General features: G+C 44.8%; 4 protein-coding genes across 4 annotated transcripts; 2 read left to right on the top strand and 2 right to left on the bottom strand.

Moving 5' to 3' along the window:
* Window positions 1–39: 39 nt before the first annotated feature.
* On the top strand, window positions 40–2,241 carry LOC140762598 (subtilisin-like protease). Its single transcript, XM_073100472.1, has one exon. It carries the CDS (start codon window positions 40–42, stop codon window positions 2,239–2,241), a length of 2,202 nt encoding a protein of 733 aa, XP_072956573.1.
* A 653-nt stretch (window positions 2,242–2,894) lies between these two features.
* On the top strand, window positions 2,895–5,694 carry LOC140762597 (subtilisin-like protease). Its single transcript, XM_073100471.1, has 2 exons — window positions 2,895–2,988; window positions 3,632–5,694. The coding sequence occupies exons 1-2, from the start codon at window positions 2,895–2,897 to the stop codon at window positions 5,692–5,694; spliced, it is 2,157 nt and encodes a 718-aa protein (XP_072956572.1).
* A 520-nt stretch (window positions 5,695–6,214) lies between these two features.
* On the bottom strand, window positions 6,215–9,673 carry LOC140763309 (bifunctional dTDP-4-dehydrorhamnose 3,5-epimerase/dTDP-4-dehydrorhamnose reductase). Its single transcript, XM_073101434.1, has 2 exons — window positions 9,063–9,673; window positions 6,215–6,930 (listed from the first exon to the last, which is right to left on the bottom strand). The coding sequence occupies exons 1-2, from the start codon at window positions 9,516–9,518 to the stop codon at window positions 6,478–6,480; spliced, it is 909 nt and encodes a 302-aa protein (XP_072957535.1). The 5' UTR covers window positions 9,519–9,673; the 3' UTR covers window positions 6,215–6,477.
* A 1,931-nt stretch (window positions 9,674–11,604) lies between these two features.
* On the bottom strand, window positions 11,605–14,331 carry LOC140763310 (uncharacterized). The gene has a single exon (XM_073101436.1). It carries the CDS (start codon window positions 12,761–12,763, stop codon window positions 11,762–11,764), a length of 1,002 nt encoding a protein of 333 aa, XP_072957537.1. The 5' UTR covers window positions 12,764–14,331; the 3' UTR covers window positions 11,605–11,761.
* Window positions 14,332–20,579: the final 6,248 nt, after the last annotated feature.

The following is a 20,579-nucleotide window of genomic DNA, read 5'->3' as shown; positions in this document are numbered from 1 at the left end:
AACATACAGAGCCTTAGCATTCTCTATCCCCTCTTCCTCATGGAGACCCAAAAGATGATATCCTTCTTCTCTCTCCACCTTCCATTCGTTCTGCTCTTCTCTGCTTTTTCTCTGGTGCTGTCTTCCAACAAATTGGAGAGTTATATAGTTCAACTTCAACCGCCTGCGAATGCTGACTTTGCCCTCGATGAGGACGTAAAGGTTTGGCACGAATCGTTCTTACCCGAGGCCACCTCGGGCGAGTCACGATTAATCCACTCCTACACCGAGGTCTTCACTGGGTTCGCCGCGAGGCTAACGGAAGACGAGTTGGCTAACATTTCCAATAAACCCGGGTTCGTGCGCTCGTACCCAGACAGAGTCCTACAACTATTCACCACTCACACCCCTCAATTCTTGGGTCTTACACCAGGAAATGGACTCTGGAATTCTTCTAACTATGGCGAAGGTGTTATAATTGGCCTGTTAGACACTGGGATTACACCCACCCATCCTTCTTTCTCGGACGAAGGAATGCCTCCCCCGCCTAAGAAATGGAGGGGCTCGTGCGCGTTTGAGAAAGGCTGCAATAACAAGCTCATCGGCGCAAAGTCATTAGTTGAGAGATCGCAAAAGGCTCCATTCGACGGCGTAGGACACGGCACGCATACGTCGAGCACGGCGGCAGGGAACTTCGTAGCCGATGCTGAGGCTTTCGGGTTAGCAGGCGGTATGGCAGTCGGTATTGCCCCACGCGCACACGTGGCTATGTACAGAGTGTGCAATGTGACTGGTTGCTCCGGGGCCAATATACTAGCTGGAATGGATGCTGCGGTTAAGGACGGGGTTGATGTATTATCCCTCTCCCTCGGCGGTCTTAGCCTTCCTTTCAGTCATGACATTGTTGCTATTGGAGCCTTTGGTGCGATGCAGAAGGGGATCGTTGTTAGCTGCGCTGCCGGTAACGGAGGCCCAGTGCCGAGTTCGCTCTCGAACGAGGCGCCGTGGATCCTTACGGTGGCGGCTAGCAGCATCGATAGAAGCTTCAGGTCGACGGTTAAGCTCGGGGACGGGAGAGAATTCCACGGTGAGGCACTCAACCAAACAGAAGACAACTCCATTTCCAAGTCTTTCTCCCTCGCTTACTCTCCCGACTTCAGCTTATGCAACGACTTAACGAATTTTCCAATCAAGGGTAAGATAGTGGTGTGCGAAGGGTCAGTACTGCTCTCCTTGCATGACATCGCTGCTGCCGTCATTCGGGGTGGTGGCGTTGGTATGATAACGATCAATCCGCCTGACAACGGCTTCACCACCAACGACAAGGCGCTCGGCCTCCCTGCCTCGCAGCTCCCCTCGATATACGATCTCAACATTACAAAATACGGCTCGTCGAAAGATCCGACGGCGTCGTTCGTCTTCAATGGCACGGTGCTCGGTGTGTCCCCCGCCCCGGTTGTCGCCTACTTCTCCTCGAGGGGACCGAACAAGGCGAGCCCCGGAATTCTCAAGCCGGACATCTCAGCGCCGGGCCTGAATGTTTTAGCCGCATGGCCTACGCAGGTCGGATCCGGGAATAGCGGTGTGAAGACCTTCAACATTATATCCGGAACTTCCATGGCCACACCCCACATTAGCGGCATCGCGGCGCTTTTGAAGAGCTTGCATCCGAATTGGTCTCCAGCCGCCATTAAGTCTGCGATCATGACGACGTCCGACACCCGAGGCCGCAAAGGGATGCATGTATTGGACGAGCAGTTCGGAAAGGCTCCTTTCTACACCATGGGAGCCGGTCACGTAAATCCAACAAAGGCTGCGGATCCAGGACTGGTATATGATCTCGGTTTAGATGACTACATCGGATATATCTGCAATCTCTACGGGGATACTGGTTTATTAGCCATTGTAAGATCTCACAACTCGTCATGCTCGAAAGTGGCGAACATTACTGAGGCCCAACTTAACTACCCGGCCATAGTTGTGGCTCCTGCCGGTAAACCAGTGACCGTGAACCGCACCGTGACCAATGTGGGGAAGGCGAACTCAAGTTACAAGGTAGAGCTCGACGTGCCGGAGGAGGCGTCGGTTACTGTTACGCCTCCGGAGCTGCAGTTTTCGAAGGTGAATGAGAAGATGACCTTTACGGTGCGTGTGAGCTGGAAGGGGAGTAGAAAGGGATCTGTCGATGGAAATTTGAGGTGGGTTTCAGCTGAGCATGTCGTCAGGAGCCCCATTGTCATTGTAGATGGTAGTAGTGCGTAAGAGTAGTAGTGGTAGTAGAATTGGTGTAATTTGTCATGTTATGTAATGCCTGTGCTAATTAATAAGATTTGTTTTGCGTGTTCCTCATCTTGTACCTAACTATTATATGCAGGCGAATCGATGTTGAAAAGTTACATACTGATTGATGGTTGTCAGATGTCTAACATTTCTCGGTCAAAGTTGATGATTCTCTTAAGAGATTATCTACATCGGAAATTGGAAATTACAATAAGGTAGGGTTGTCACTTGAAAAACTCAATAAGACAGGGTGTGAAATGAAACATTCCCTTTAAGTTAATCAAGCAAATAAAGTAGCCGCAGGATTCTTCTTCTAATTAATGGATAGAAACAGCAATTATTGTGCCTCATATTATTATTTTTTGCTAATTTTCTCCGAGTACAAAGGTTAGATCCATTCAGTTGCCTATCTTTCGGTTCTTAGGCACGACCGCATGAGCGCCGAGAAGGGCACTCTTCATCCAGTAAGTTTATATGCTCAATTATTTTTGAAAGGCTTTTAGTTTTGTACTATCGTAAATTTGGATAATAATAGTTTCTTTTAAGGTGTTACAGAAGGCGTTGTCTGCACCTCACTGACGCGAGAAGGCCGGCGTTTGATAACAAACGATCAGGGGAGCACAGTGTTCGATGAAATGATCCGAGGAGAGCTTACAGTAGTCCCTCAGCACTTCCTCCCTTCTGGCGCGGACCACAGTGGCCCGTCCTTGCTCAATGCATGCCACTCAAGTGCTCACCAATAAGGGGCGTCTAAGGAATGAATGCCACTTCTTATCCAACCTCTCCTCAATGTAGTACGAATCTGCGATTCGTTGGTTGTATTGTAATTGAAAATCATCCCCTATTATAACGAAGTTATTTACATAATATTTGTTCAAGGAAAGTGTCCCGATCTCGATGGCCATTTCGGAATCTACTGATGGAATCCAATTAGCTAGCTAGGCACAATTTATGGTGTCAATTGAATTGTTTCATGAATTAAACGACAATTACTATTCTTGGTACATTAACACTTAAAAATATGGACTCGATAAACGAGCCAACTTAAATTCCTACCACAATTCCGCAAATTAACCTTCCTTGTGTGGAACCACCCAGTGCCCAGGTACAGCCAGAGAATTTAAATCCTAAAACAAAAGGGGTATATGTACATGCACATCGCCAGGATACACTGCTAGATTTCCATATTACTGCCAACAATAATTGCGCTTGATTCGCATATATCTCCATCCCCTCTTCTTCCTCGTGGAGAGGAAAAAGATGATATCCTTCTCTCCTCTCCTTCCCCTCGCATTACTCTTCTCCACTTCCTCTCTAGTGCTATCCTCCAACAAATTGGAGACTTATGTAGTCCAACTTCGGTCACCTGCAGATGCTGATCACTTTGTCGACGTAAGGGCTTGGCACGAGTCGTTCTTACCCGAGTCCACCTCGGGCGAGTCACGATTAATCCATTCCTACACCGAGGTGTTCAGTGGGTTCGCCGCGAGGCTAACCGAAGACGAGTTGGCTAGCATTTCCAATAAACCCGAGTTCGTGCGCTCGTACCCGGACCGAGTCTTACAACTTCTCACCACTCACACCCCTCAATTCTTGGGTCTTACACCAGGAAATGGACTCTGGAACTCTTCTAGCTACGGCGAAGGTGTTATAATTGGTCTGTTAGACACTGGGATTACACCCACCCACCCTTCTTTCTCCGACGAAGGAATGCCTCCCCCTCCTAACAAATGGAGGGGTTCGTGCGCGTTCGAGAAAGGCTGCAACAATAAGCTCATCGGTGCAAAATCATTAGTCGACGCACAAGAAGCTCCTTTCGATGACGTGGGACACGGCACGCATACGTCGAGCACGGCGGCCGGCAACTTCGTAGCTAATGCTGAGGCTTTCGGGTTAGCAGGCGGTACGGCAGCCGGTCTTGCCCCACGCGCACACGTGGCTATGTACAGAGTTTGCAACGCGAGTACTTGCTCCGAGGCCGCTTTGCTAGCCGGAATTGATGCAGCTGTTAAGGACGGGGTTGATATATTATCCATCTCTATTGCCGGTCCTTCTCTTCCTTTCTTTGACGACGTTATTGCTATTGGAACCTTTGGTGCAATGCAGAAGGGTGTCGTTGTTAGCTGCGCCGCGGGAAACAGTGGCCCCATGCCGAGTTCGGCGTCGAACGCGGCGCCGTGGATTCTTACGGTGGCGGCCAGCAGCGTCGATAGAAGCTTCAGGTCGACTGTTAAGCTCGGGGATGGGAGAGAATTCCACGGGGAAGCACTCAACCAGAAAGAAGACAACTCTACTTCCAATTCGTGCTCCCTCGCTTACTCTCCCGAATTCAGCTCATGCGACGACTTTACGAATTTTCCAATCAAGGGTAAGATAGTGGTCTGCGATGGGCCAGTAGTTCTCTCTTTAAAAAACCTCGCTGATGGCATCACTCAAGCGGGCGGTGCCGGGTTCATAAGGATCAATCCGCCCGACAACGGCTTCACCACCGACGACCGGGCGGTCGACCTCCCTGTCTCTCAACTCCCCTCGCTCTACGACCTCAACATTACAACATACGGCTCGTCGAAAAATCCGACGGCTTCGATCGTCTTCAACGGCACGGTGCTCGGTGTATCCCCCGCTCCAGTCATCGCGCACTTCTCCTCTAGGGGACCGAACAAGGTGAGCCCCGGAATTCTCAAGCCGGATATCTCGGCGCCGGGCCTGAATGTGTTAGCCGCATGGCCTACACAGGTCGGATCAGGAAATAGTGGTATGAAGACGTTCAACATTATGTCCGGCACTTCCGTGGCCACGCCCCACACTAGTGGCATCGCGGCGCTTTTGAAGAGCTTGCATCCGGATTGGTCACCGGCCGCCATTAAGTCTGCGATCATGACGACGTCTGACACCGGGGGCCGCGACGGGATGCCGGTATTGGACGAGCAGTTAAAAAAGGCTCCCTTCTACGCCATGGGAGCCGGTCAAGTAAACCCAACAAAGGCTGCGGATCCAGGACTAGTATATGATCTCGGTTTAGATGACTACATCGGATATATCTGCAATCTCTTCGGGGATACCGGCTTATTTGCTATTGTACGATCTCACAACGTGACATGCTCTAAGGTGGCGAACATTACCGAGGCCCAACTCAACTACCCAGCCATAGTTGTGGCTCCTGCCGATAAACCAGTGACCGTGAACCGGACCGTAACCAATGTGGGGAAGGCGAACTCGAGATACAAGGTAGAGCTCGACGTGCCGGAGGAGGTGTCAGTTATTGTTACGCCTCCGGAGCTGCAGTTTTCGAACGTGAACGAAAAGATGACGTTTACGGTGAGTGTGAGCTGGAAAGGGAGTAGAAAGGGATCTGTAGATGGAAATTTGAGGTGGGTTTCCGCTGAGCATGTGGTCAGGAGCCCTATTGTCATTGTAGATGGCAGTAGTGCCTAAGGGGTCGTTTGTTTCGACGGAAAAAGAGTTTTATTTTGGAATAAACCTTTTTTATTCTGGAATAAAGGTGCTAAACAGTGGAGAAGATTTTAGAATAGTTGAATGAATATAAATTTCTGTATTCTTCTTCTAATTAATTGATATAAACGGCAACTTCTGGAACTGCAACTAGCCAACTCAGCTTACCTTTTTTGTCTGGAACTACCCAATCAACGCATATTTTGTCAAGAGTCAAATAGGACTTTCCACCTGAGTTTTTTTTTACAATCAATGCAGTCTATACATGTACATGTATATAACGGAGGATATATACACTACATTAACAGCACTTGCGTATAAATACACATCCATAGCCCTGGCCAACTCCATCCCTCTCTTTTTCAATATTCATGGAGATTGGAGAGCCACATGACTTACAATATCCTCGTGAGGGGGCTTTTGTAATTTAATGCCAGCATTGCCGATTCTGAGGAGGCATTCGTAATTTAATGCCAGCATACTTAATTAAAGACCCTTTCCATGAATTTAACAGTACCTGGAAAACCAACACCTTGAAAACAGTTCCAGTTTGCACAACGAGAAGAAAAAATAGCTGCGACTTCCCAGCAATTTCTCTACAACCAAACTTAGTATTACAGATTAGAGCTCATGCTATGACCAAAAGGTGAACCATCCGGTCACGCTTATTGATGATGAATAATATACTGGGCCTTCCAAACTGCAACGCAAAGAAGTAAAGACCTTCATAAGAAGGTCAGATGGAAGACAAAAGGACTCTGATCCTCAAGCATTGGCTGTCTTCTGATTTGGCTTGAACACAAACTTTATGAGCGACTCCTTGATTGACAGAAGCTCAGGGAACTCTTTCTTCAACTTGGTGGTGTCGAGTTCATTGTTGCTCCTGGGAGCAATTATTACCTTTGCTTGCTCATCCAAAGTGAAGTTCTTCCAGGTGAAGCTTGGGTCGATGTAGTCCCTGTACATCTCCAAGATTTCATTATGGCTGACCACACCAGGATTGGTGAAATTCCAGATTCCAGTGAGGTTTCTCTTTGCCATCTCAATAGATATGGGCAGTAGCTCATCCAAGATAGTCATGGAGTTGGGGATGTTGACAACCTTATCATACCGGGTGATTTTGGTAATAAAATTGCGTGGATTTGATAGATCAGATGAAATAGGCATCCTGACACGCAGGGTGCAGACATTCTCGTAGTTTTTGAGCAGCTCTTCAACCTATAACAGACACAGACACATGATTCACCACCAAATTGCTCAAATTTTCATTTACAGGTTATTTCTATAAGAATATTACCACATGAACTTGAGATGCAGTTTGCACAGGATAGATACTTGAGTGGCATGCACAATTAGATAAAAACAAAGCACTCCAAAATCACGGCAGAACCAGCTGAAGTAATCACTCCCAAGTTTTTTTATCGATATACTGCAAGCTTATTAGATAGTTCTCAAGTAACAAGAAATGTCTTAAACAGGCAGGTACAATACCAACTAACCTGGATTTCATTTAGTCAAAAAAATTTGTTCCATATTAGAAATAGCAGATTCTCTTTCAATATATCTCAAAAGAAACAACATAAGATAGCACATACTCTTTCAATAGATTTCAAAGGAAATAATATATCACAATTTGACAACAGAGGATAGCAAATTATCTTTCTTTACAAATAGTCAGAATTCTGCAGGAAAGAAAGATACGTTGAAGTGGTAACGTGCCCACCAACGACCAAGAAATTCTACGTTCATTTGCTAGTTTGTAACACAAACTTAAAATCAGCAATTGAAAAGGCATTCGGAACTAAACAAAAGGCTGATTTTTATCTTGGTGTATCATCTTCTTAACTAAGCGAAAGGTTAAAAGAAGCTATCCTGTTGGGACAAAATTCTATAATGACTCTTACAACTAGGGTGGCATATTTCACATAATAGTACCTTTTGTTGTCATCATGTCAAGATCAGTATCTGTTGATAGAAAATCAGAAATTCTTCTCTACTTATGTCATCTTAAAGCTTCTGAGTGTGGTCAGGATATCTGAACATTTCCTCTGTTTTACCAGAGTCCATTTTAAAATATAGTACGAAATCAATATTGGACCAAGAAGACAAGGACCAACATCCAACAGTCTCAAGATACTCAGATGTTTACTATTTAGTCACTCTAAATACAAAAACATGTAGCCTAGCTTTGCAGTTTTATAGCAAATGTAATGACATAAAAATTAGTTCTAGAAGTTGAGGAAAACTCATAACATCCTGTCAGAATTTAAAACGCAAAAGATTTGCTGATCAAGAGGCACATAATCGGAAAGATAAGCCCTGCATTGTCAACAACCATTTTGAGCATTTAATAGCCATCATTTTTAAGCTTAGTTGGTAGGACCCTTCTGGTAAATGCTACTTTGTCAATTACAGAAAATACTACAAAAAACTTGCAACTTCCAAGGGCCATCCTTTGAATTGTGCTGTATTGGATGTTGCGAGACTAAACTAATCTCAGGATGGAGATTAGTGGTTTTATATTTCAAGGAAATAGGGTTGAAGCCTTTTGGTCAAAGACTAACTATCAAGAATATAACAGGGAGACATTCACAAAACTACTAACATACCAGGCCATTCTTATAACAATGATTTCCGGACATATTTATCATTCTCTAACCTTATATATCAGCACTCCTACATTAGTCAGGAATGTTACTATACAAATTATGTTTTGGCAAGGTAGGTTTTTGTGCTTATCAAATTTTACCGTCGACATTACAATGAGAAGAGATACTCTACTGCAGTGAGAACTTTACGCTTGGATCTTTTCTATGATTCAAATTTCCCAAATAAGTTACCTATGCTAATAGCCAGAAAAGTTAAAAAGTACCAATGATGGCATTTCTACACCAAGTTAACCGGCATTCCCAAACTAAAGATCTTAGTAGTAGTCCATCATTCCAAAATCTTCGCTTTAAACCTTACCAATGTCGAAATCATAAAAACCGCCTCAAGTCCACTAAGTCACTACAATTGACAAACGAACACTGGTATGCTTATAAACATTGTACGAAATGTGACGACGTGGCATCTTACTAACCCTCAATTTTTCTCTCTAAACATAATAATTATCATAATCAATACACAGTATGACTGTATGACGACACATCGTCACTTTTTGCGAAATGTTTGTAGGAGTGCTTGTGAAAAGGGCTTTATTCTTAACAAACTATAGAAAGGAAAGAAATAAAATAAGACAACATGGATAATGGAACCGATATTCCAAGATCTGAGCTTGATCTCTCCGATCCAGATCTGCTAAACGCGACCAAAAAGCAAAGAGATCTACTGGAAGTAACATTACATACCATGGCCTTGGTCTTGGAGTAAAAGGACCCAACAAAATTGGGAGTGTCCTCCTCCTTGAACCCGACTCCGGACCCAAGGGGATGCCCCTCGTCGTACTCAAAGATGCATCCCGTCGCGTAGTTGATGAGCACTAGCCCCTTCTCCCGGCACACGTCAGCCAGCGTCAGCGTGCCGGCCACGTTGGCACGGATCGTCTCGACCCGGTGGCTCTCGCACCAGTCCACGTTGGGCCGCCCCGTCACCCCGGCGGCGTTGAACACGTGCGTCGGGCCGGCCGAGTCGATGTCAGATTCCAACCCAACCCGGTTCTCCAGCCGACCCGACCCGTATGCGAAAGGGATCCCCCTCTCCTCGCAGAGCCGGCCTAATAGCCCGCCGATCCAACCGGTTCGGCCGTAGATAAGGAACTTTAGACCGGTTTGGTTACCGGTCGAGCCATTCGTTTCCAGCCCCATCAACCAGCGATTTGAGGGAGGAGATCTGGATCCGGGAGAGGGGTTACCGACAGGAGGAAGATGGGAGTAATTATATGAGGATAAGTCTGATATTTTCACGCTCAGATGGGGTATTTGTAAGCGTCGGTGTGAGTAGTGGTGGGGATGAGAGGGAGGTGAGGAGGGTAGGGTGGATATAACGATGAGCATGGAAAATGGAATCTACCAGATCTCTGAGAGAAAGCTCAGCCTTGTGTTAATTAAAAGAGGTTATTGTTACCCCAGATGTCCGCAGATAATGCATGTGGTATGTGGATGTCCATCTTTTCTTAGTTGGGGCCGGGGGGTGTATCGTGTGAATAATACGAGCGTTGCTTTATAGATTCTCTGGACGCTTCAATCTCGAAGTATTACGTTATTAGCTATTCTTTTGTCTTATAGCATTAGCATATGGAACGTGCCACTCCACGATCTATCGTATATCTTCATTTTTATTATAACTTTCATACTCTTTCTAATAGAAAAACGGTGACTCAATTAGACAATTGACTCGTAATACATGCCATTCTTAAAGATGCCAAACAATGAACCAGTAATTGTCACGTGAAGTGATCAAACTATGTTAGGCAATTAGATACCATTTGGTTGTTGAATCTGGTACTATTAGCAAATAGGGCCATTGATTAGATTGGAAGTTATTTATACATTGACGAGATTTGAACTCCAAATTTTCTCGAGACAATTGGAGGTTATTTATACAGTCCCCCGATTCCTTCTCAGCTCTAGTTTTGGGACCACATAACCACCAACAAAGATAATAACTTGGTACCACCCTTACACCATATAAGGATGCTCGTCAAAGAAAGGTCCATAAAATCCTCTTAAATACTATAGACGAGTAAAAATATAGATTAATTAGAAGATGGTGGGTATATTTTATTTTTAAGTAAAGAAGAAAAGATATATTAAATAGTTAGCACGATAATAATGTGTGACATGGCTAAGCCAAAGTCGACTTAAGTTCAGGAAACCAGGGCCGTCTCACCAAAATGATTGTCAAAGTGAAGCTTCCTAGCATGAAGGGCCTCCCTCTAACGACCACAGAAGCATTTTCGTAGATTAAAAAGAGCGTTTGTGGTGACTGGGACTAGTCGCCGTAAAAGAAGGCGACGGGGCACCAGAGTGTAGGTGGGCCTGGCCCACTCTGAGTACAAATCGGATACATTGATTATATTGGCTTCGGCCTAAGCTAGACTAGGCCCATAGCCATCGCTATGCTAAAAAGTTAACTTCTTCTGGGCTAACCCGTTTCTGGATCAAGTTGCTTATGAAAATTGCTACAAAGAGATCCTGGGGAGTTTCAGTTACGAAGCGGAAGAAAACAGGCGTCTAATGGACAAGTTGGAACTTATTAAGAACCAGTGCATCATATAGAAAGAGATAATTATTCCTAAAACTGCTTAAGCTTTGAATATTTACTAAAATACCTAGAACTGTATGCCCAAGTGAGAACGGGGACTCCTCCTCCCTTGGCAGTGAAACTTTCGCCAATGGATTATACAACTGATCATAAGGGACCCATGAGATGTGAGATATGATATCACTGGTAACAAGTAGTAACAGTAAGGAGATTGCCGACCTGTTGCCACGTCACCTCCAGTGACGTGTCCACCAGCCAGAGACCGTCCCCACTCCACCACTTCGGTAGCCCACTCCAGCTACGCCGGACACGTGTACACGTCTGGCGCGGGGGGCCCTTCCACTTGCCCCTAGGAAGGCTCCACCTTTTCGGTGTGCGTGGCTGTGGGACCACCACGAGTCGCCCACATCGCACCCATGACGGCCATCTACCCCCTTCCTCACGCCTCTTCTTGGGCCCCGCATCCACCCGCAACACGTGACCCGCAGTTGTGGCCCACTTGCCACGTGGTCCCCGGGCGAGCGCCGTCCACGGGGGACCACGGAAATAAGCTCCAACCCCGAAGCTTAAAGCTTTGACCCACCTCGCACGCGGGGACCACAACCCACACGTACCAAATAAACAATTCCACACGTGCGTACTCAAAACAACAGGACAAGATAGCTAAAGAGAAAAGAGGCGAGAAAATGGCGAGGAAAGGAACCGTGTCCATGGCCATTGGCCAGTGACCACTGACCAAGTGACCAGTGTGGCCAGCCACGACGCGCTTCACTAAAACTACCGAGTTAAGATTAACTAAACACGATTAATCATAACTAAAAAAGAGAAATAAATCTAAACAGAGTTAGTCTTCGGCGCCGCTCTCCTCCTCTTCTTCTTCATCGTCCTCTTCTTCTTCCTCCTCCTCCTCTTGCCCTTGCCGCTGCTTTCCCGATTCGGTCATCAACTGCAGCTCCGGAGGCGCCCCTCCTCCCGGCGGTGCCGCCGCTGCCGGAGCTTCCATGACTGCGGCGGCGCCTCCCGCGACCACCGGCCTCGCCGCCGCGAGATTTATAAACTGTGCACCCGGCGGTATCGCCCAAACCTGGGCCTGGCTGGACGGCCCCGCCACCCCCCCAGCTGGCGGAATCATCCACACCGCCCCCGGCGGTATGACCCTAGCGGCGCCTCCCCAAACCGGCACAACTGGCGCCAGCCCCGCCGATATCGAGATCGCACCCCCTCCCGGTAATAGCGGGTCATGGACCGTGTAGTAACCAGCTGCGCCCGTGACGCCGGTGGCTGCGGTCGACGCAACCCTTGAAGGCTGCAGCTTTCTTCTCCTCTTCTTCGCCGCCTCCTCCTCTGCGGCGGTGGTGGTAGAGGTGGAAGTCACCGGAGCGGATATCGCCGCCTGGGTCGGGATCTTGAGGGCCCCCCCGACGTTGGTGGCGATCGCCGGGACGGTGCCGGTACCTGTGGCGGCGATGATCGCCGGCTCGGCGTGCTCCAGGAGCCACCGGATGGTCTCCCCGTCAGATTTGTGGCCGAGCTCCCGCGTGAGCTGGAAGATTCGTGCGGCGCACGCGGCCGGCATGCGGATCCGACGGCCACGGCCCTCCACCTTGGTGTGCCGGTCCTTCGTTCGACCGGGTGGTCGGCGGAGGATCTGGAATGGGCCAATCAAATCGATCGGCTCCGGCTTGGGGAGTATCAGCTCTGGTTTGGGAATCATCACGTCCGGTTTGGGCATGATGAGCCGGTGGACCGTCGCACCTTGCGGCGCCGTTGCCGGCGGTTTTCCGGTGTCGCAAAGGTCGGCGCGGTTCCCGTTCTCTTCGTCCTTGTCTTGCTTCTTCGAATCCATCTCTCGCGGTCTTCTGCTTCTCCTTCGAACCAGGTTACATCTCTACTCTTTCCCTTCTCTCGTAACCCAAGATAACGAAGAGCTCACACACATGACACAACGAAAGGAAGCTTGTTAAGCTGGACCCTGGAAACCCAACTCCCTTCGTCTTATTCTACTCACTATTTGGCCTATCTCATGGCCTTTAAACTCCTTTACCCCAAGTGCCCACTGATCCACTTGTGCAGGCCGTCGGATTACAACTGGGTCCACCGATTTAAAATCTTTACGGGGTTAATTTGGTAAATTTACTGGATCATATATATATATATATATATGATCTGGATAACAGATATATCAATCTATTTCACGCGAAGGCCCAACTATCCTTGGAGAAGGGTCCTCCTTTCACTAAAATAGCAAACAAGACTTCCTTCTACGCTCTGAAATAGTAGCAGTACCAATCAGCGTCTCTATTTTTCCTGTTCATGTACTTTTTAAATTTTATCAGGACAAATAATATTACAACCATTTGATTTTCTTTTTCTTTATAACGCCTGGATTAACTAGGTTTTTAATGAATTTCCAATCTCTATTCCCTCCTCATGCCAATCAGCCAATGCCGAGGTCCGTGCGTGTATACAATTCCCTACCTGATCTTCCTTTCCTTCTCACCTTTTTTCTATTGCCCCCCGAAACTTCTTGGAACTTCTCTTCCGTAAATGCGCACCCTTTCGTTCCACAAATACCCTCCTACAAATTTCTCTTTCTAAAAGGCACCTAAAAAGGCTGGGGCCTGGCTGTGTGTATGCTCTTCAGTCCCTGGTTGGGGTCGATTCGACTCTGTGGAGAGAGTGCAGCAAAAATTCCTACATACTTGAGCTGCACGCGATCTCCGTCCCTCAAATTTTAACCCCTCTCACGTTACCTTTTGGGGCCACTCAAAACTCCAGTGAGTTGGTCCCCCTTGGGAAAAGGGGACCCAAGTCGGCCCCACGTGGGTGGTGCTCCCGGCTCCCACAAGTATTTTACTGCCAACTGTCCCCGGCCCCCCATCCACCCCTTCCGTAAGTCCTGTCGTGGCTGCGTGACGCATCGCTCATCCTCTTGCGGGCACGGCGGCGCACCCGAGGCGGTAATGGTCCCACGTCAGACCCCACCCCACTCTCGGATGGAGGGGGTGGGTTCCAGCTGCCCATCCGTGGGAAACGTGTCGCCCGTCTAGACGTTGTAGGTTCGCGGGGACCGCCACCTCGGCAAGCGTAGGGTTCGGGACCCACCGGGTCGGCAGGGGATGGTTAAGCGCAGTGGACCCCGGGAACGAGGCGGCCATGGATGGGGTCATCGCCAACTGGAGCCAACTTGCATGTGGGACCCGTTCCTTTGTAACTGGTGGGGAGCACGACTGACCTGGGTCTTACGATAGGAGTTGCGTACGCGCGTCGACAATTGGGTGCGGATCACTATTTACCAAGCGGATACTTTTGTAATATTTTGTTTATAATGGGGAGGGGGGATCATCGGCTTATGGGCCAAATATTATTTGTAAGAGCTAAGTACATCTTAACCCCCTCTCACCTCTATGTATCACTTTCAACTCCTCACGACAAAAAAGGAAGTTATATCTACCATTTAACTATATTATTAAGCTCACTTCATCAATATTTTATTTGAAATTTTTTTACTAACTTAATAGATAAATAAAAATTACTCTACCTTTTTCTTCATATCTTTTTTTTTTTTTTTTTTTTTGTTAGCCATAATTTCTCTAAATATTAAATTCTAAACCGATCTTCTATAATTTTCTTTAAAAATCTACTTCAAACCGGAGAGGAAAACAAAAGTAATTCGTCTAATTAGTTAGTTAATTTTTTAAACACTTTTCTAAATAAAATTTTTAACTAAAAGGGTTTAGTAATATAGTTAGATAATTTAACTGGTACATGTGTCTATTTTTTTCTTGAGATTTTAAAAATAATAAAAATGATAATTAAATAGTCAAACTATAATTAACACTTTATTTTTAGTTTTACCATAGTTATATATCAGACTCGTTCATCTGAACTTTCTTTATAGGCGCTATTAAATCCATTTTCCTGGATGTTTAAATTCTCTTTCCTAACCTAATGGAGCAATAGTATATTTGCATAATAGTCTCTTTACATCTTTGCACATGGCTAAACAGTCCAGACTATGGAAGTCATCGTATAAGATTCCAGCCTTCATTTCAAAAGTATTCTGAAGGACAACTTAATCTAATACATTAGATTAGCCATCACAAGAGCGAGATTGGCCCAATCTAGTCAATGCACAACAACGTTGAAATTTTTGATATGGTTCGCTGTCTCTAATTTCATGTCGGATTCCAAAAGCTAAACATAACTAAATTGTATACCTAAACAATCTATCGCTAGGCTACACGTGTACTATAAACTAAAAACTATACTACAGAGCTAGCCATGCCAAGAATAAATTCTCACTTAAGGCTATACTCTTTTGGCTTCGTCAATACCACTTGAAAACTTAATACATGTAGATCTATCGATGCATGCAAAATAAAAAAGAAAACAAAATAAGATTTGATAGAGTGAAAGATGGCAGAGGAAAGTGGGGGCAAATTCAACGTTTGAATCCACGTATAAGCACATTCATAGCATATACACATATATATATATGCATACATAAATAAAAATAAATTAGAGGGAGATATGACTTAACAGCAGTACTAATATAGTGAACAAAACCAACAATAAGACAGAGGAGTCTCTGTGAGTGAGAGGTGGATGGGTTGAAAGGTTTTTGATCTAAGAGAAGAAATCGCGGGTGACTAAGTCAGTATGAGCAAATTTAAGGGAAGGCTAAGCGTGAATGATGTTAACGATAAAGTTGACACTAGGGTGGGATGCATGGTATAAAACGATGACAAAAGGAGAGTAAAGAGAGAAAACTATCAACTTAACAGACTGAGACGAGAGATAAAGTCTTATAGAAGAGGGGCTAATAATGTAAACTCTAACAGATTAGTTGCAATAAAACGTTATAATTAGCAAAGGTGTGGAAAGTGCATATATGTTTCAGTTCAACAACGAGAAAATTCCCTGTGCATGTCGTCTTCAGCGAATCAACTAACGTACCGTAATAAATACCACTAAAAGAAAAGAACGACGATCGATACGAGATACTGCCTACATTTTAATTTTCTTTTTCGAACCAGAGATTAATATAAATCGTCACCTGCTAATCCGATAACCACGTACCGTAATTCCAACAAGATTTATTCAAGTCGTAGTCCTAGTCCTAGACTCATAGCCGTACCACGGCCCCCACTTTTGTCTACCAGTGACGTGGGCCAGGGGCAAAAGGTGGTTGGCTGTTGTAGTTGCTCCATAATTGATGGCGAAGGAAGGTGTCGACGTATTGCTGCACAGAGCCGTTCGTGCGTTGAGTCCTTGTGCTCACAATGGTAGGTCCAAATCCTAGTCACTTATTAGAATTTAAACCGTCGTCCTGCATGCTTCGTTGTTATTTTATATCATCTTACAATTTCTTTTTTTTTTATTTTTATCAAAGTTAAAACTTAGGGTTAATAGCCACATTTTGATTATCTCAATTATTACCCCGGATGCCTCGTGGAAGTCCTATAAAAATATCTTTACTTTCACCTCCTCTCTACTATTAGAAGTGGATTTTAAAGGAATTATAGAAGATTAATTAGAATTTAATATTTAGAGAAGTTGACATAGAGTATTTACGGTGGAGGCTTGATGATATATGTAATTACTTTAGGAGGGTGAAAGTGTGATAGCTGAGGGGTCAAAGATGTAATTAAAACTAACCCTAGATTTCTATACTTTGCTGGGCCCGATTCGATGAGCATCCGAATGCATCAACCGCTTGGGAAATTGGGCCGGGAAATAAAGAGTGGAATCTCGTGGGAGTTTTAAGGCTTTAAGCGGGTGAAAGAGGGTTGACTGGTTGATGCATCTTGACTCTCGTGTTCGGGTTGGCAATCGAACAATCTTTATCTCTGACTAATTTTGTCGCTTGGAAATTGGAACAAGTGTCGATCTTTCTTTTTCTCATCTTTACCCAAATAATTGTTGCACTGGTGGCCTTGAGCTTCTCTACCAAATGCCAGTCCCTCAAAACCCATCAAATCGATGTCAACACAAAGAATGGAGAAGATAAGGTATTGTAGCATCTCCTCCTCCCTTATCTCGGGTCACGTCCAATTTGATCCAGGAGAAGCCCGAGGTGTTTAAGAAAAGGAGATTCCGTGTAGGTTTTCTACTTATCTTCTGCCACCAAGGTGGAAAAATCTTGTTTTGATTAGTCCAGTAGAACAAAATCATGATCTTTTTCATTTTAGAAAAACAGGAAGTCATGATGTTGGCTTCTGGGTTACTTGCAGGAGAGACCCGGTGTTATGGTCCTCTTTATAAAGGTTTGTTTGGATAAGTTAGGGAAATTGTTGAGAGGAATTTTAGCATATAGAAATTGGTCCTATATGTATTTTTCTTAGTGTCGATTTAATTTATCATGTTTGGATAGTTTAGAAAATTTTGGAGAAAAAAAATAGGAGAGAGGGGGAGTAGGAGATGGTGGTGGTGGGCCTAAATGATTGTTATTGGAACACTACATATTGATTAATATCTTTCTCGAAAGTAATAGTGACTACTAGAGTGAACTAACTAAGTAATCTACAATTTTGAAGAGATGGATTAGATCTCGCATGGATTTGCATATAACGTAATAATGTCAAAGGAAGCTGCTATTCTAACTCAATGTTTCGAGTCTCCGTTGTGGATTTGATTCTCCTGATAAATATTAGAGTTAATATTTAATAAGTTTTTTTATCAAAATAATAATGAGGTTGAAAAAGTAAGGTGATTGATTTATTCAGTTCTTCGAGAACAATTACTTCCGCATATATGCTTGCTGGAATATGCTGCTTTATTAAATAATAATGGGTGCCTCTTCCTTATCTTGGGAGACACCAACCTACATACTATTACGTCCATAATCTGTGGACATATCCCTTTACTTAAAGGGAATAACTTATATAGTTTCTTCTTAAGGCTTAAGGCTTATTGTCTGTTTCCTAATTTCCAACTGTGAGAATTTGCGTTGTGCTGGGAATTAACTCATATAGTCATAATTTTCTCAGCATAAAATTGCACTTCCCTCGACCTGTTTACTGTTTACTGCACGTAGCAATGAACAGTTACTTTGTGCACCTCTAATTCAAACATCTTCGTCTTGCTTTAAGTAGTAAATTTTTTTGGAACCGGCGGCCGTAGCAGCTTGTTCTACTAAGGGGGGGGGGGGGGGGGGGGTCTTCCTCCGTAGCCAGCCGGCAAAAACTCTCCTCTCCTCTTTGCCTGGTGGCCATGGGAATTAAGAGAGGGTTTTCTCCCCTCGATGGTGATGTTGCACCCTTCCCAGCCTTGATCATCTCTTCTTTTCATATTTTTCTCCCCCTCTCCATTCTCTTCTCCTATCTTAAACTCATCGCTATTTGGACTACTTCATCCTCTTCAACCCCGTCCCTCCTCCCTCAAGCTTCTCCCCTTCCTTTGCAAGCTGCGACTTCATTGACGCCATTGCATTCACCCTCTCTATGCTCGCGCCGCCCACTACCATTTTCTACGTCGCCCTCTCTCGCTCCTCGTCGCCTCTCCCCCTACAAGGCTAGCGGCAGTGGAGGGGGAGCAGAGCAGGGTTTGCCAATGTTGGAGAGGGTGTGGTGATGTAGGGTCGTTCGCCCACCCCTATGTTATTATTATTATTATTATTTTCTATTTTTATTGTTCTTAGCTTCTTCGCTCCCTCCCTGTCGCTGAGGCCACCGCCTCCTCTTTTGTCGCCACCACCGCCTCCTGCTATATCTGGCCATGGCTTGCTGGCCGCGAAGCACCTATCCATTTCCTTTTTCTTTTCTTTCCTTTCAATATTGTGTTTGTGTAGGTCTTCTTCCTGGCTAACTAGACGGATCCAGTGATCATGACAGAATGGCTGAAAGCTAGATCTTCTGTGTCAATGTTGCCATTTAGGCTTCGATGAAATGTAATTTCTGTTGTGCTTCTGTCTTATGGCAAGTTTCGTGGACTTGTTTAAACTATCTATTACTTTTCTCTGTGTATCAAGCTTGTAATAATCTACTTTAAAATGAAATCTCTAGCCTATGGGCTAATACCTCTAGTCTAAGCATTCTCATCTTTCTTTCAGTAGTTACTTAATTTATAACTGTCTCGAATCTAGATGTCATAATTCACTCTAAAAAGCAATCTTTTGGGAAAGGAAAGGCTATAGTCCTTCTTCAGGAATCAAGACTCATCACAAAAACTTATATTTTGGTTAGATTTCCAATAGCAATAAAAGAGCAGCTAGTGCGAAAGACAAAAGAAGAAACCAAGGAAACTTTATAGTAGTGTAAGTATAAAAAAATATGATCGAAACCAACGATGATTTATTCTTCTCTAGCACGAAGCACTGCAGCTGTTACTATCTGAAGCTTCTAACTCTTAAACTGAAGCCAGTCGCAGGGCAACTCTCCTTTGGCAGAGAAATTAGAGAGCTTCTATTATGCAAATCTCTATTCCTGCCAAGAAAGAGGAGCCCTGAAACTGGTTAGCTTAACCAGGCAATGATATACAAACAATCTCGAGTAGCTGCTTCTTTTGGACTTGCTTGCTCTATCCATTGTGCCGCATCACAAGCTTTATAGCAGTGAGCAAAAGGGATACACCTATCAAGCATTTGGCATATGCTCAGGTTTTATGAAGGGTTATACCGCGGATATCCGCTTTGCTTTCGATATCCTTTACCTCCATAGCCATCATAGCCATGTCCAATAAAGTTCACTTTCCACTAAGCGATTCTTCTCCCAATTTGGACAGCAGGAGAGAAAGGAGATAGAGATTTGGTTTCTCGATCCTTTTCTTTCCCTTCTAATTGTCAGAGAAATCTGCAATATATGACACCCTGTGTTCTCAAGTCGTTGCACTTCGAAGCCTACGTAATTTAAGACTCTCCCATTTCAACAAAAGACCATCTTTACAGTTAGTTCATCTTACGAAGACGATCGCGATTTGCGAATAGTAAATAACAGTGGTCCAAACCACAACATCAGTATACCGCAGGGAGTTAAATGAAAAAAATTATATAGCCACAGCCCGCAGGGTGTCCTGGCATTATCCTTCTTTCAGCCTTATTCCTCTCACTTTTTTGGCATGTTTGAGTGGCTTTTGGACGTGGGAGCCGATAACCCACGTTTTCAACTAATGACGGCCCGAGATTGGTTGTCCAAAATAATACCAGCAGCCATTTCGAAGCATATTTACACACTAAGTATCACTAACACTTTAGTTGTATACATTTGCAACTGATACAGTAACAGATGGCAGTCTAAATCAGCTCTTAACAGCGAGTCTCCGCAGAGGATTTTCGGTGTGTCTTGAAGTCGTTAAGGCAGTCAACAGTTTCTCCAGTTTTGTACCAACTAAGACTGGATTCCATATGGCCAATCTCATAGTTCTCTATGTGAGCAAATGTAACAATTCCTCAGCCCACAATTTAGGCAGTCTTCCCCTTCAACGATGTACTGCTAAAATAGAGTACTGATCACCCTTATCCATAGATTGTAGTCCCAACTAATAATATAATGATGCCTAGGGATATTTTCAAATGAAACATCAAAGATGTTATTTGGAAAAGCCAATGGCACATCTGATAGTTCAAAGTACGTAGTGCGAATATTAACAGTTGAAAGCTTTAAGTAGGTTATACACACTCATCTCAAAAACCAACCTTGACACTGGGTGAATGATTGTTTTGC

This window comes from Typha angustifolia, chromosome 7, assembly GCF_048772165.1.
Source record: "Typha angustifolia cultivar Huaian chromosome 7, ASM4877216v1, whole genome shotgun sequence".
NCBI classification, from domain to species: Eukaryota; Viridiplantae; Streptophyta; class Magnoliopsida; order Poales; family Typhaceae; genus Typha; species Typha angustifolia.
The sequence above is the reverse complement of the archived record's forward strand: the minus strand, read 5'-3'. Positions and strand labels throughout refer to the sequence as shown.